Source organism: Lissotriton helveticus, chromosome 11 (assembly GCF_964261635.1).
Source record: "Lissotriton helveticus chromosome 11, aLisHel1.1, whole genome shotgun sequence".
In the NCBI taxonomy this organism is placed as follows: domain Eukaryota; kingdom Metazoa; phylum Chordata; class Amphibia; order Caudata; family Salamandridae; genus Lissotriton; species Lissotriton helveticus.
Window position 1 is genome coordinate 33,713,280 of NC_136072.1, and position 17,680 is coordinate 33,730,959.

The 17,680-nt window shown below is 43.7% G+C and overlaps 1 protein-coding gene across 1 annotated transcript in view; it reads left to right on the forward strand.

Annotated features, from left to right (window-relative positions):
* Positions 1 to 17,680, forward strand: part of LOC144790640 (uncharacterized) — a 552,900-nt gene that overhangs the window by 235,554 nt on the left and 299,666 nt on the right. Inside the window, exons 10-12 of the mRNA XM_078665372.1 lie at positions 7,378 to 7,442; positions 10,209 to 10,408; positions 15,279 to 15,444. Of these exons, the coding sequence (XP_078521498.1) occupies positions 7,378 to 7,442; positions 10,209 to 10,408; positions 15,279 to 15,444 (431 nt within the window). The remainder of the gene's footprint in view (positions 1 to 7,377; positions 7,443 to 10,208; positions 10,409 to 15,278; positions 15,445 to 17,680) is intronic.

The following is a 17,680-nucleotide window of genomic DNA, read 5'->3' on the forward strand; positions in this document are numbered from 1 at the left end:
AGAGCCTGAAAATAAAAGACATAGGCCCAGATGTAGGTAAAATAGATTTTCCGATTTTTAATTACCGAATTTTACCGATTCGGTAATTAAAAATCGGTAAATCTAAGGGGTGGATATGTAGGTATTCCAGATGTGCTGGAATACCGATTCTGAAGAATTCAGTATTTACCGATTCGGTAAATACCGAATCGGTAATGCCCATTCATTCCAATGGGCTTTGAAGCCCATAGGAATGAATGGGCATTACCCGATTCGGTATTTACCGAATCGGTAAATACCGATTTGCACAAGGGTGCAGGGGGTGTCACTTTGACACCCTCTGGCACCCCCAAAACAGGCTCGGGTGCCATGTGGCAGGCATACATGCCCTAAGGGCAGGTCTACCTGTCACATGGCATAGGTGTGCATGCACACATGTGCATGCACACCGGTATCGGTATTTTACCATCAAATTGGATTTGATGGTAAAATAACGATTCTGTAAGGCCTCTGGGACTGAAGAGTCCCACCTACATCTCGGTGCCTCAGAATCGGTAAATTTACCGATTTTTTATTTTACCGAATCGGTAAAATTACCGAATCGGTAATTTTACCGATTCGTTAAAATAATGCCCCCTACATACCTGTCACCCATATACCGGTCGGTAACGGCCAAAAATACCGATTTTCGGCCGTTACCGACCGACCTACATCTGGCCCATAGTTAGATACAATAAGTACACCTGGAACGCCTCACCATAATCTTAGGCGTCTTGTCATCTGAAGAAGGGTCCGTCTCTCTTTCCCTCTCTGGTTGGGTCAGGGCTCTCTGTTCCACAAACACGTATGCACGTCTGCACCGTGATGTATCACCAGACCGCCAAAACACCAGACCAGCATCTCAGCATCTCTCCCTCTCTCGGACCACCTTTCTCTAATATAGAATGCAGCTCTCCATCGAAGTTTCTAGCTAACTCCGCCTACAGTTCTCATTGGATTCCTGTACCACCTCGTACCAAAAGCACAACAAGCAGCTGGCCAAGCGTTTTGCTCTGACTCGGCACGAAGAGAGCACATTTCACCCGATAAGAACCGGTCCTGTCTGGTTCACTAGTGGTGAACAACACATGTATTCTCAAATATAACCTCTCACCTACAGAGGCTCATAAAATAGCTGCAGTTTAGAATATGGAGTTGCTCAAGCATAGGCCTCTACTACTTGGAAAACAGAATGATATTAGACCCCGTCAAAGCCAATAGGCTAAAGTCATAATTCACCTGACTCCAATAACATTATGCACTTAATCCCTCAGTATCCACTTTGGAGCACATGTGTGCACCATCACCAACAACTCTGCACCTCGACATCTCATGCCTTTTATTCTTTGGCAAGATTATTCTAATGCAAGACCATCCTACATTAAGGCTAAAGTAACATAGCACACTAAAGTCAGTACACAATGGAGGTGATCGAGGGTCATCACAGAGCATCAGACCACTAATGTGGCTAATTCACTATAATATATATACAGACATAAACGTACCAGAAATTGACCGGATTTCGACTGGCCAATAACTACTGCCAGACTGCAAGGACATATAAAGCTTGCCCTCATACAGGTTTCAGTGCTATAGTCTAAAAGACTGAACACAAAGTCATGCCATAGGTAAGCCCAAAATACCAAGGCAAGCATGAAAAATAGAATCAACTGCAGCTTTCATTAAAACCTCTTTCTTTTCCATTTTGTTTTTGAAGAACAAATATGTATAACACATATGATACAGTCATGTATACTCTGTGTACCTAAAAAGTAACTGGACCTGAGAAACAGTTCTAATAAAGCGCCTTACAATAATTTAGAAAATGGTAACTCACCTATTAGCGCACTTGTCAACAACAAGCACATACAACTACACCTGTGTTGCAAGACAAATATGATCACAAGTCCAACAATTAAATGAAATACAGCAGCCAATTAAATCATGTATACCAAATATGCAAAAAGCCACTCTGAAATGAGAGGTCAAGCAAAAATACCCAACCCACTGAAAAAAGGGTAATATACCACCAATACAACACCGCAGGTGACTTGCCGTAAGAAAAAGTTGTCTGTTATAAGGATAACAGTAGTCATGATTCCTCATGAATTAAGGAATGCAGAAAACAAAAGTAATCCTCTCCAAAAGACAGGTAATGCCGTTCAGACAGAATCATGCTTATCAAGAATATCATAGGAAGAAGAAAAGCTTGCTATAAAGTCAAAAATCCTCCTATCATAAAAGTGTCTTCCAACACTTTTCTAGAATAATTGGTGGTCTTGTTTGCAACCAAAATGGCTTAGAACGTGTTGTCTGAAGTCAAAAACAACAAGCCATCAAGTTTATATTGAATGTGGGACAAGTTGGTCGAACCCAAGCATCATAAACCTTTGGCTGCCAATTTATAGCACCATAATATGGAGCAGGCATAGGAATTTCCTGCAGTTGAGGTAATATTCATGCCTTCACTAGACAGTGTTCCTCTACCCTAAAGAAAGAATTCGCAAGGAAAGAGCATTCAATTAATGCAAACATATACTCTGAGCCATAGCAAGGCTTCAACTTGCCGAAGCACCCGATTACTCCACGGGTAGATCAAAGAGTGACTATCCACTAGTCTACAAATGGCATGACCATACACCTCTAAAAGAACAACTGAAGAAGAAAGCCGTGCAACTTGCATTCTGAACTACTTTGAAGAAGCATGTAACATATCCGCTACCATACAGGAAAATATCTCTCTTAATAATATCCTCTTGAACAGTAAGCTCATCCTCAGAGGCCAGAAAACAAATGGAACCACCCTCAGGGCCAGATGTAGGAAGGCAAATATCGGTCGGTACCGGCCGATTTCGGCCGTTACCGACCGGTATTTGGTTTTTGAGATGTAGGGGGCCCAAATTTTAATGAATAATAGGTTGATTCCTATGGGCCTATGGGCCTCAAGGCCCATAGGAATCAATGGCAATTACCGAATCGGTAAATACCGATTCTGTAAATACCGAATACTACAGATTCAGTATTTTTTACCGATTTTTTACCTACATTGGATTTACCGAATCATAAATACCGAATCGGTAAAATTCGGTATTTATGAATCGGTAAATCCAATTTACCTACATCTAGCCCTCAGTCATTTAAATCAATACACAAATAAAAGGAAAATGGTACTGAGGTTATAACCACTATTTCTCTCACTGGAGTACATATGGTAATACTGAAACCAAAACTGGTATACAACGTCCTAATAAGGCTACTCCTTAACCAACGAAAACATATAACCCAATCCTAGGGACAAGCAAAGCATACAGTGAAAGAAAATGTAGGACTATGACTCTAGTTATTCATCTTTTATGGAAGCATCTTCTCGCCATATCTGTATGATCACCAAAAAGATGGGCACCAGCAAATGGTATATCTGCCAAAGCTGAGCGGACAGCCTCAGAGAAACCTGAAGATGCCAACCAAGCCTTATGCCTTAGCGTCATTGCAGATGCAATGGCCCAACCCAGAGAAACCGTTGTGTCCATACCACACCTTATGGGAAGCCTAGTGGCCTGCTGGCCATCTCTAATCCAGTTGTCTACCCAGCACTGAGGTTATCCGGAAGAGATGGGACAATGTTCTGTAAAGAATGCCATAAGGCACAGGAAAAGCGAACCAGCACAAAAGACATGTTGGTGGCTCTCAATGCTGAGCTGGCTGAAGCAAATATATGCTTACCACAGGCATCACAACCACTAGCATCCTTATTTACCAGAGCCTTAGGAGTAGAATCTACATCCCGAGAAGACCTTGCAGCCTAAGTCACCAGGCCCTTAGTGGAAGGATGTCTATGCAAATAAACTGGGTCTCCAGGTGTAGGTAAATGCCTATGTGCAACATCACAGTTCACTAAGACCCGCGACTGCGGCTTGACCCAGTCACCTAATAAAATGTCAAATAGGGCCTCACTATACGAAAGAACAGGCTCTTCACCAGTCTGTCCCTGGCACAGGATTTCAAACAAAGGGTCTGTTGACCTCTGCACCGTGGGCAGTGACAAGTCTAAAACTCCAGCCACATTTCTGAGCATGTCTGCAAAGGAGGAACTAGCCTCTGTGGCAAGAGTGGGGGTAGAAAGCAACCCCAAGGCTGGCAAAGAATCCAGCCTCACCAGGAGCTGAAAGCCAGTTCTCCTCCACCTGAAACACATTGGTGTCCAAAATGGGCAGAAGAAGTCCTGCCCCAGTTGATACAGGTGGACCTCCCAATGCCTCTCCTTTAAAAGGGGCCACAAATTGTACAATACCTTCAGTTTGCATAGCCGAATCAGCATCCGATGCTGTAAGCGTGGAAGCGGCACCATCACGACGTCGACTATGGGGAGGAGAGGCGACTTAGACCAGCGGCGTTGGTGTCATTGTCGGAGTCAGTTGATCAAAGACCGGCGTCATAGGCAAAGATCTGGAAGGACTGTGAGCCTGCGCCAAAGCAATATCAGCTGACATCGACCTGTGCTGATCCATCTACTCCGGTGGCCCAACCGTTACCGAGAACAATTCCTCCAACAGCACCCCATTCACCTCCTTGGGGCCTATAGGCGCTCCAGAGGGAGATGGGGTCCTAAAGATGAGGTATAAAGAATCATAATAATCCCTCATCAGGGCCATCGATGCACCGTCTCCTGGAAATACGGGAGATGTAGTTCGAGTCACGTACAGTTTCCTCAGCCGTCGAGCGGGAGGAGCCAAGGTAGACGGAGTCTCCACGTGGTGAAGTCCGAGAATGTTGTGACTTACACTACCCCTTACCTTTCGACTTCCTTGGAGAACAATGTCCTCCAGATCGGCTTTGGCTCCTAGATCACAAATGTTCATCCCAGGATGACAAAGGCTGGGAAGCCGCACAGGATCGCGAAACACACGCGGCCATCAACTTCAAACACCGTTCCTTCAACGACTTTGGCTTTAGCTTCTGGCAGCAACCACATTCCTTGGCGTTGTTGTGCTTACCTAGACACCACATACAAATTGTATCCGGGTCCATCACCAACATATGACGGCTACGAGACCCACAGGGTTTGAAACCTGTCTACATTTGACAAAGGTACAGTGTTCCACCGACTCCAGGTGTCAAAGTAGGTCGAGAAAAAAGTACCTGAGGAACCACTTCTCTGGATCTGCGTTACATCGCAGACAAGAAGAAACTGATATCTGCCCTCCAGAGGGCACTTATATGGCTTCACTGATGTCATGACCGAAGTTGATGTCACCGCGGAACCCTATGACGCCATTCCCCGGCGTTTAGACGTACTGCTGAAAATTTTCCAGATCCAGACTGGCACCTGGGGAGACTTCAAAAGTTAAAGAATCTGCGGCTAGATGTCTCTATCAGATCCTTAATTCACTGTTTTCATTTGAGTGCTCCAGAGGTGTGCGTATACCGGTTGGTGCAGTTAGACCAGCAGTATCTTGTACTGGAAACACTTAGAAAGACATTTAGAGAATAGGTGTTTATTAAAGCCTGCTTGACCGATTTAATTTTGACTACCAGGGGTCATGACCCTAGATTAACTTTAATAGTTGTCAGAAATCCGAGGTATCTCATTCACTGCAGGCTCTCCACAAAAGAGAAGAGCTTTAGGGGGACAATTTGCTAACACTTTCCACCAGGTTTGGATCACGAAAGTGACAGATTCCCAGTTCAAAGTGTTGTATGGAATTTAGGGCCAGGTGTAGGAAGGGTATTACCGGTCGGTAACGGCCCGAAATTCGTTAATTTCGGCTGTTACGGACCGGTAATAGGCTTTTCTGATGTAGGGGCCGAAATTAACGATTCGGTAATTTACCAAATCGGTAATTTAAGGAATCGCTAAATTACCGATTTCTTAAATACCGATTCGGTAAAATACCGAATTCCTAATGTAGGGAGCACTTAAATGAGTGCTTATCCATGTTAGGATTCGTTATTTACCACCAACTACAAGTTGGTGGTAAATAACGAAAACGAAATGTTATGCAAATTGCTTCAGTGCCATGTTGCAGACATACATGGCCTTAGGGCATATATGTCTGCAGCATGTGCACCCATACACAATTGAGGGGTGCAACAGGGTGTCTAAGTGACACCCTGTCACTCTTCAATGTTTTCCCCCTTTTACCGAATCTATATTTACCGATTCGGTAATTGCCATTCATTCCTATGGGCCTCGAGGCCCATAGGAATGAATGTCAATTACCGAATAGGTAAATACTGATTTGGTAAATACCGAATCTTAACGATTCGGTAATTTTTAACGAATGATTTGCTACATAGCATTTACCGATTCGAAAATACCGAATCGGTAAAATTCGGTTTATTCGAATCGGTAAATGCTATTTACCTACATCTGGCCCTTACTCTCTAACACAAATCATGATTTGCATCGGAAAGCTGCCTAAAATAGTTTGAGCTATTTTTTATCAAAGGGGCATCCCAAGGAACCACCTATGGATTTAGACACCAAATTATACACACTAATGTTTGTAGAAAGGGATTTGCACCAAAACAGTTTACCTCAAGAAAAGGGCAATAGTGGAACAAGCTGTGAAAACCTGTGCGCTAATTTTGTATGTGTACTGCACTGTACAAAGTGGGAAAAGTAGTAAACTATGTCAAAGCATAGTATTTGCACTGGATAGGCACCCTTCCAGTATAAAAGCTGTGCTTGATACAAAACCTGTGGCTGATGAAATGCACTCAAGCTTGCACTATGGTGCAAGGGTATGTGCCTTGGTGCATTGCAGCCTAAAGTGCATCAGCACATGAAGGAGAGGAAAACAGCCTTACATCTTAGTGGATATGGCCCTGTTATCTTCTTTCCCTTTTACACAACACAACAACAACATTGGTTAGTGCAAACTGTTTTACCAAATGTTATTAAATGTTGCCCTTAGTGTCTACCAGCGTACCCATCTGGCCAAGGCACTTTATCCCCTTCTGCACTTACCATGGAATCTGCATCTAGAGAGCAAAGAAGAATAAGTAAATTGTAGGAGGTAAAGAAAGGTTCTGAAGTTTCCCCAGCTCATGGCAGATTGTCTGAGTTTATTAGTTTACAAGTCCCCTAAGTGCTTGAAAATTGATGCTTCAAAAAACTAAGGTTCATTTCAGGTCTTCTAACAGTGTGGTTTTATGCACCACCTGCTTGTCTGTCCACCTGATGTAGCCTGAGTCCTCTATTCTGTGATCAGGCCGTCTCTCTAAGATCCCTGAGGCACATGTGAAAAAGCAATTCAAGCACAAGAGGCAGTAGAACGTTTGAGCGCCACAATGTACAAGATAAGGTAGATATTACCACTGATTTTACTAAATGTAATATTTTTCTTCATTCAACAGGTTTCTCAGATCTTGAGAAATCTCCCACTAAGTGTATTCAACAAAATTAGTGCCATTCGTTTTATGTAAGTATAACAGCAATGTGTGTTGTCATATTCACCCAATATTGTTGTATTCACCAAAGCAATAGTAACTCGTTAACTACATAAATATACCCCAGTACTTGCTTTCCATTACATTTCTCACTACTTTCCTATTCTCTTTTTTCTATACAAATTGTCCTCTTTTGTCTTTCTTTTTTCCTCCTTCTTCCACTTTAGGGCTTTGTTTCACAGTTTTTCTGTGCTCCCGGAAGGACATCTCACACCAGTACTGCCAATTACAACGGCCACATGCATCATTGTTGCCGTTTGCGATTTCTTAATTGCGAAAATTAAGGAATCGCAATTAAGAATTCGCAAACGGTTATGCATTAAAAATTTGCAATTATTTTTGCGATTCCTTATTTTTCCTTAATTGCGATTCACAAATTGCGATTCGCAATTAAGGACTCCCTCCCCATTGATTCCTATGGGCTTAGAGGCCCATAGGAATGAATGGGAAGCCATTCTCATTTTGCGATTCGCAATTAAGGAATCGCAAAATGAGAATGCTGTTTCAAGGGTGTAGGGGGAGTTCAAAGGACCCCCCCCTACACCCCTGAAATATACCTTTAAGTAAATTTTTTCACACACACATGCCCCAATGGCATGTGTGTGTGGGGCATGTGTGTGTGTTAAATGAAACTTTCAAAAATGCACTTTTGTGCATTTTTGAAAGTTTTCGCAAATTACCATGAAGGTTGACTTCATGGTAATTTACCTCTTCCAATTTGCGAATTCGCAAAAAAAAATATTCATGCATTGCATTTAGGAAATCACAAATTGCGATTTCTTAAATGCAATCGCAATTTAAGAAATCGCAACATAATTGCGATTCCTTAAATTGCGAAAAAAATCAAAAAAATGATGCATCCCAAAAAATGAAATTGCATTTGCAAACGGCCGAATTTTGCGATTCGCACCGTTTGCGAATGCAATTCCCTTTGATGCATGTTGGCATAAATGCCTGTAATGTGAATAGCCCAAACCTGCAGCAATGACTGGGGGAGGGAGACTGCCCCATTGTTCCTCTCTTATGAATTGATTTAATAAGAACTGACAGACAGCTAAAGCTGTGTCTGCTGGACCTAATAATGATGGCATGGAAATAAGAGAATCTTAAATTGTCTTTAAAGTTATAACCCACAGTAAGAATATAGGCCCTAATTTATGAGGGTTTGCGCTGCCATTGCGTCACTTTGACACTGCGTTGGCGTAAACAATGAGCTACACTGTGCCCTATTTACAAAGTGACACATTAAGGCAGATGCATCACTTTGTAAATCCCTGAGCTACATTGTACTTGTGCCAGGTATAATGTAAGAAGAGTGGGCATTCCCAGGTAAAGAAGCCTCACAAGAGATTTGTAGTGAAATGTATGAGATTTTACTGCACCACTCCTACGACTTGATTCTGACACAATCCTTACACTGCTTCAAGCAGGTGTAACTAGTGAAGCAGGGACTTTTACATGGGACTTGCCCCATGTGTAATGGCACATTGCTGGAGTTGCATCCATTTACCGACACACTCCAGCAATGCTTCTTTACTGCACCACCAGATAATGTGCCCCTCAACTATCACAAGACCATGCAGTCTTCTAAACATGTTGTAATGGCTGCCATCATCTAACTAAGCAGTAATTCAGCTTAGAGAGGCTCACACACTCTTCCCTAAGTTAGGTGTAATAGCAGCACATTAAATCTGAACTTTGGATCATTAGTAACTGTGATATGGACATGTTTAGATCATCCCAGATGCACAGAATTCCTGCTTTCTCCTTCTGATTGCCATAAAAGGGAGACAAGCGTTTTTCTAAGACAACCAAGGGCACTACAGACGTTTCCCAATATCCCATCATATTAAAGTGACATTAAACACTGTACTTGATAGATTCTTTATTAACTAACTGGGGTGTAACTACTAATGATGTAGCCAGTGCAGCGCCCTAGCTTGTTGTATTTATATTTTTCTAAATTTTTCGCTGGACTTCAGGTTTCGGGGGTTTCATCCACAATAGACCTGCAGGAGTGTTTCTAACTGATAGCTGCCAATCCACAGAAAAGTCATGTGTTCACAAAATACAAACTAAAAAGAGCCAATGTCTTTCATCAACGTTGGTGGTTCTTGAGATATTTTTGGCTTCTGGAGGAAAAGGTGAACAGTCCCAGGTCACATAACTTAAATAAATATTTGACCATACACGGTTTGCCATACACTTAAGTATCAACTTGCAATGTTCTTGTTACTAATATACGTTCACCTCTGGTAGTTGACTTGGTTACCTGCTACATTTTTAGCCCAGTACTTTATTAACAAAGTTTACAGCAAGAAATAAGCAAACATATTTTTAGGAGAATCCATAGTGGCTGTATCAATTTCAGTAGGTCTTAGACTACTATATATGCCAGACACCATTGCACCTAAAAACAAATATTATGGGAATTTTCCATGGTCTCCTGGGATTTGCCACTAACTCACTCACTCACTCACTCACTCACTCACTCACTCACTCACTCACTCACTCACTCACTCACTCACTCACTCACTCACTCACTCACTCACTCACTCACTCACTCACTCACAGCCACTCACTCACTCATTCACTCATTCACTCACTCATTCACTCACTCACTCACTCACTCACAGCCACTCACTCTAAAGAAACAACAGTCTGTCTCTGTTTGCTCTGTATCTTCAAAAGTGGCCTGGATGGGTTTGCAGTTCTAAATGGTGTGTGTTTCATTGCAGGACCTTAGAGGGCAAGGAAGTTGCTTTTGTGACATCTGATTTTATCTATGAGAACAGCCATAATGTCATCAACTTCCTAAATGAGAACTTGGGCACATCCATTGTCAACACCTTCAACAAAGCACCACCTCAGAAAAGAAGACTGATGAATATTGCCTTGGCACCCTTATCTAGAGATGACATAACCACCAGAAGAATATGTGAGTAGAATAATGCATTGGACTATTCCCAAAATTGATGAATTTTTATGGTATTGGTTTCACAACTTGCCCACAACACAGAAGGTCTCATGGTTAAATGATTCCCTTGGTCTTATGTCATGAGTAATGTTTACCTTGTTATTTTCTGCCAAGGAATCTCCTCCACCATCCAGTTTTATCCACCAGAAAGTGGTACTTGTGCAGCAGCACCTGTTGTCAATCTGACATGGGGGCATGGGTGCGGGAAAAAAAATATTTGAAAAATGACTTACCTGTCACTGCAGGACCCCTCAATCTTCTGCGCCCGCACCGCACCTTGCTGCTCCTCTGCTCCCAGCATTGCAGTGCCCATAAGCACAGGCTCCCAGACTCCCCACACAATCCCAGTTCTTCTCTCATGCTATTACTCCAAGCATGAGAGAAGGGCTGGGATTGGGCGGTGCGGACCATATTCACGCTCCAGCAGACACTCTGAGCCTGTGGCCTTGAGCACTGCGGATATCTTCAAGGAACAGCCGGGAGATATCCAAGTGTGCATTTCGGTTTGGCCGTCCTAAGGGGCATATTTACAAGGGCTTTATCTCTGCTTTTGGGGCTTAAAAATCCAAAAAAGCAGAAATAAAACGATCACTCTATTTACAAGAGGGTGCTAACATGCATAATCGCATGAGAGCACCCTTTTTTTCCCAACGCCTCCCTTTGCATCTCTAATGAGATGCAAAGTGGGCGTCACTGGGCGTACCCCGGATGGACCACCTTGCAAATATCGCTGATGTTCACATAGCGATATTTACAAGGCCGCCCCAGCATTTTAGCACACGTTAGTTTTGGGAGAAAACAGCTGTTTTCTCCAAAAACTAACGTCTGCTAAAATGCAGACTTACCTATCCCCAACATTGGGGTGGATTATGCTGATACGACCATGTGGGTCGTATCAGCAAAGTTATCGCCGTTTTGCAGGGAACATCACTGGAAAACCAGCGATGTTCCCTGGAGAAACGAGTTGTTAATAAAGCGCTACCAGGGCGATAAATTCCAGAGATAGCCTGCGATAATCAAACTATCGCTAAGCACAGCCAGCGATAATTATAATGGCCGTGAATAATATGCCCCTAAGATAGCCGGCCAAACTAACATATGCTCTTTGAGTGTCTAACATCCCGTCTCCCCCTGCTGCCAACGCTGCCTCATGGCCCGCACTACATTACGCGACTGTGGAAGTGAATAAGATGACAATAAAATAGTTTTATTGCCATTTTATTTTTCTTATGACTGCTGCATTTCAGCAGTGGTGTGACACTCCTCCACGAATGTATGACATTACAACGCATACATTCACAACGCATACCATTACAATGAAACTTTTACAACGCAGGATTCATTACAACGCATGCCATTACAAAGTAAGTTTGGGGGAAATAATTATTTTTTTATTTTAATTAATGGGAATGTAATAGTAGGGTAAGTGTTGGATAGTGTAGGGGTTAAAATTACTATTCTAACTCCAGGGGGGTGTAATAGTAGGGTAAGTGTTGGATAGTGTAGGGGTTACGTTGTAATGGCATGCGTTGTAATAGCATCTGCGTTGTAATGGCATGCGTTGTAATGGCATGTGTTGTAATGGATCCTGTGTTGTAAAAGTTTTGTTGTAATGGTAGTGCGTTGTGAAAGTTGCGTTGTAATGGCTGGTTCCCCTCCTCCACCATAGCGGAGGAACCGCCCCTGTCCTTGTGTGTTTTCACATTAGATGGGTAATATCTTTACACACACTAGAATCCAGAGTTACCCACTTCCAATTTCAAAGCTGTCTCAGAGAATGCAAAATCAAGAGTAAACATAAAGGTAGAATTGGGGAGCACTCGCTAAATTATTGAAAAATATTGTTTTTTCTGATTTGTCAATTTTTAAAGGTTTGTTTTCCTGGTTTTTCCAGATGACGACACGTGGATGATAACTCCAAACGCGCATAAAATGTAGCTAATGATGCAATATTTGTGCTAACTTCAAAACATGCAAAACTCACAGACATTTCTTCGATAGCTGTACAGAGTCTCATTCCTTCACACAAATGAGACTTAATTCAAAGAGTAGCAATATTGTAAAAACATTGCTTTCTTGTACAGACCCTATTACCTATGCCTATAATGCATAAAGCTAATTGAGTGAACACATACCTTATTCCTACTTTATATAGTATTTAAATGGGTGGCTTTGGTCCCTAAAAACTGGGTCTTTGTCAGAATATCTGTGTCATCATCTTGTCCTCATACTTCCCTATAGTGGGAAGAGGTACAAATGGGCCCAGCCTCCACAATTACATAAGAAGGCCTGCATTATACTAAGGATGCACACCCTTATGTCAGGTGTCACAGTTTTGTCCTGAATGAGCTCAATTATGTAGAAATGCCACCAATGTGCAGGGGATGGGCACCATTAGACCTTTAGAGCGAGACCACCATTATACCAGTGATACCATCATTATGCCAAGAATGGCCACAGTTTGTTTGGCACCATTAGACCAGGGCCACCACTATACAATGCTTATCCACAACAATACCAATAATGCCCACAATATGTCATGAATGGGCATAGTTTAGCCAGGGCTACCATTATGCAATGAAGGGCCACAATTATGCGTAAATGCCCATATTATGTCTGGGATTGTCACTATTTGGTAAGGACCACCATGGTGCCATGGAGAGACGAATGATGAAAAATATGCCCTGAGTGATCTGTATCCTGAGGCCATGGCCATTGTTAAACTGTATTCCAGGCCATCATTTTTCTCCCACTTTACCACTTCTGCCAAAGCCCAGCCACATGCAAATCAGCCTTGCTCCTGCTCCAGTAGGAAGACACCAGCCAAACTGCCAGCCATAAACCATCCAAACAGGAACATCAACAACAATCAATCATGTCACTTGTAAAGCGCACTGCTTACCCGTGAGTGTCTCAATGCGCTGGGGTAGGTGGGGTGCTGCTACTGCTCAAAGAGCCAGATCTTGAGATGTCTTCTGAAAGCCAACAGGTCTTGGGTCTGCCGAAGGTGGGTGGGGAGGGTGTTCCAGGTCTTGACGGCGAGGTGGGAGAAGGATCTGCCATCGGCAGTCGTTCTTTGGATGCGGGGGACTGCGGTGCTGGCGAGGCCGGCAGAGCGGAGCTGGCCGTTGGGGGAGTAGAAGCTGAGTCGTCTGTTGAGGTATGGTGGTCCGGTGCAGTGGAGTGCTTTGTGTGCGTGGATGAGGAGCTTGAAGGTTATCCTCTTGGTGACAGGGAGCCAGTGCAGGTCTCTCAGGTGGGGTGTGATGTGGCTGCGGCCAGGAATGTCGAGGATCAGATGTGCAGAGGTGTTCTGGATGCGTTGAAGCCGCCTCAAGAGTTTGGCCAAAGGTCCTGCGTAGAGGGCGTTTCAGTAGTCCAACCTGCTGTTGATGAGGGCCTGGGTGACCGTTCTTCTCGTTTCAGTGGGGATCCACTTGTAGATCCTGTGGAGCATCCAGAGGGTGTTGAAGCAGGAGGAGGAGACGGCGTTGACTTGCTTAGTCATGGAGAGTGGAGTCGAGGATGACCCCTAGGTTGCGTGCGTGGTCAGTGGGTGTCGGGGTTGTTCCCAGTGTGGTCAGCCACCAGGTGTCATCCCAGGCTGAAGGGTTGGATCCGAGGATGAGGACCTCCGTCTTGTCCGAGTTCAGCTTCAGTCGGCTGTACCTCATCCATTCGGCGACAGCCTTCATTCCTTCGTGGAGGTTGGTCTTGGCGGTGTGAGGGTCTTTGGTGAGGGAGAGGATCAGCTGGGTGTCATCGGCGTGGGAGATGATGTTGAGGTTGTGCTCTCGGGCAACATGGGCGAGGGGTGCCATGTAGATGATGAACAGTGTTGGGCTGAGGGATGAGCCCTACGGTACGCAGCAGATGATCTCGGTGGCATTGGAGCGGATGGGGGGGGGAGGCGGATGCCCTGTGTTCTGCCGGAGAGGAAGGATGTGGTTCAGTCCAGGTACTTCTCTTGGATCCCGGTGTTGTGTAGGCGTGTTCGCAGTGTGCGCTGGCAGACCGTGTCGAAGGCGGCTGACAGGTCCAGGAGGATGAGGGCTGCTGTTTCTCCATTGTCTAGCACGGCCCTGATGTCATTGGTGATGGCGATGAGGGCGGTTTCTGTGCTGTGGTTGCTGCGGAATCCAGACTGGGATGGGTCCAGGATGCTGTTCTCCTCGAGGTAGCGGGTCAGTTGTTTTTTGCCAACAGACATACTTGTAGATTTTGGACAACATGGGCCTCACCAGTGAGCTGTAGCTTGAGGAAAGTGCCACAACCAGGCTCAGCAGTCACACTTAGGGTGCCTGACAGTGGAAAACATAAAAGTTATGGGTAGAATATTTGCAAAAGTCTCTGTGGCTGCTAATAACTCAAGCAACATCACAGTCAGGGCATGACTGGATGTAGCGATAATTGGGCATTTTTCCGGGAGGCTGGAAGAGTGGGGGCCGGTTTTGCAGCGGTGGGGGCCAGTTTTTGCAGCAGTGCTGCAATACCGACCACAGTGACAAAGGCAGCTGTGTCTCACACTTGCATCCCCTTCCCCCTTCCGGGGGCTGGTCTGACAAAATTGCCAGGGCTGCTTTGAGTTCCCAGTCCAGACTGATCACAGTTCATCTTTTTTCTGCCCACTATGCCACTTTATGGGAACAAAACCTCAGGGCTGGGGGTTGCTTGAGTTCTAGTTCAGAAGAGAGGTCTTGAAACCACTGTTTTTGCATAATAATCATAGCCAACGTTGATACAATCAAAGAAAGAGCTTGCTATTGCTAGGTTATATCTAATATGGCAAGATTTAGGCTCAAACTGATGATCATTCTTTGTTTTTCCTCAGTGTACAAGGAAGACTTGAAGAAGTATTTCATCTGCAGCCTTTATGGTTATTCAGGCTACCTCCTGGAGTACACCAGTGTGGGCTTTGTTTGCACGTCTCCTTGCGAGAGCGACTACTGCCAGAATGATGGTGTGTGCAAGCATGATGAGTCCGGACCAACGTGCAGGTGAGAACTGGTGTAAACTACCACAGTGAAGGAAGTGTAAATGTAGTAATGCTGATGGCATATGCATTGACTCCTCCCCTGACCTGACCACAACATGGCAATAGTGCCCACATGTTGAAGCCATGCTGGATTGAGGTAATGGGTTTGTTGAGGTAAAGTTTGTCAGTGGGGTGGTTTATGTATCCAAAGAAAGGTTAATTGTGAGATCACTCTAATACCACAAATATCTAGACCCTTTGTTGAAAAAAATGAATTAAAAACAATGGGCTTGATTCCGAAATGGGATCATACTTTTGCACTCGGTTTAGGTCTATTCCTTTCTGTTGCAGATTTATATTTTTTCTTCATTCACAAAACTCAGCAGTAGTGCATCTGAAAACTTGCACTATCTGCAACTCTCCAGGCATTCAATTAGATGAATCATGGGAGATTAAGGGCCATGTTATCAAGAACGGCGATAACATTATCTCCGCTTTATCTGCAGGAAACTGCCACTAAAGCGGCGATAAGGGGGATAATACGCCCTTGTGAATTCCCATAGAAGCCCAGGTTCTGGTGTGAAAAAAATCACAGGATATTGAGCTGATGCCAAGATTTGAACCTTGCTCCCCAGCTCCGAAGTAGGCAGTTCTGGCCATCACCCCTCATCCTGTCCCCACTTTCATGGGAAGTGGTTTGCTCTGTTTTAGGTAGCGCTAACAGGAGAAATGGGCTGGTGCAAGCTGCCTCCTGATGAGAGCACACAGCAGAGACCTAATGCTTCTTTAAAAGGCAAGCGGGTCTATGCACATTGAGCCCACTTCACTAATCTGTTTGGTGTACTGGACAATTCTGTACAGTTGAACAGCAGCCCAGTATAAAAATGTACCCTTTTTATTGTTCATGTGCAACTCTGTCTTCTTGTTTCTTGCCCAATGCACACCGACGGTTTGGACCGGGGTTGTAGTTCCTGTATTGACTTTGGTGTTCACCGACTTGACTCGACCCGTCTCTCTATTGTATATCTTACACATTAGAAATAAGCTGTTACTCTCTCAATCAGAATGACTGACTCAGGCCAAAGTTAAAAAGTTTTCCTTTAAGAATACAGAGCAGTAGTAAATAAACAAGACTATCAACCAGTTTAGCATTTAGGCATATAAATCATAAGTAAAAAAGAACTCAGTAAAGTTCTATAGAAAATACAGTATAGATTTGCCTTCCAAAGTGGGGAAAAGCAATCCTTACACTGGTGCCTAGGAATTCCAAAGTATTAACTGAATGTATTTATGATGTGTCAAGTTTTGTAAATTCCTGATTGCCATTTGTGCTTATACACTGAATAATAAGACAAAAAACTTTGTGAATCAGGCCACTGTGCACAGGAATGCTTGCCTTTCAAAGAAGCCAGAAAATTATCTGCTTTTTCATTGCAATGCATGCATGCACCATGACACAGTTGTAGGTATGTGGACACATGGTCGCACTGTTGTAATGGAGTCTCCATTAAAGAAAACCCATGCGGTATTGCTGCCAACATGCACGAGTGAGTCAAGACGGGTGCATGTGTGCTTCATAATGAAAATGCGCATGCACCTGGCAGCCATTTTTTATTTACCCCGCTAACATGGCTGACAGGATGAGGCGAGTGGCCCGGAACCACTGTGTAGCTGCTGGCCCCCTGTAACAAATAATGATAACATAAAAAAATATATTTAAAATGGGGAACAGGATGAAGAGCAGGGTCAGGAAGAATTGGGGAAGGTGAGAAAAAGAGAGCATAGAGTGAGCAGAAAAACAACAGGGGACAAAGGAAACAAAAGCATTCTCGCTGCAAAAGACAAAAAAAGACTTAATAACCAGGAAGAAAAAAACCTCAAAAAGTCTCTCTGTATAATGTATTGTTACAAGAAGTAGCTGGTAATTTGGGACAAGCAAAATTGAACCATAGGTGTGCAAATGTGTCGAAGTGGTTTGGGGGTGAGTTGACTGTGAGCAGCACTCCAAAAGTGAGATTTGAGTTGAGGTATCTGGCACTTTTCCTATCCATAAAGTGGCAAACTTCTCAAGTATTAACCAAACAAAGAGAAAAGAATCAAGTGAGCACTTTTATTCCACTTTCAATAAACTACTCATAAAGAATTGTTTTGAATTGCAATCAATTGAACTAAGGTTCAGAGATCAAACAGGTCATGTTAGAATGTTTATTTTTCAAGAAAAGACATACAGAATTGAATGTATAGATGTGTTTAGCTTT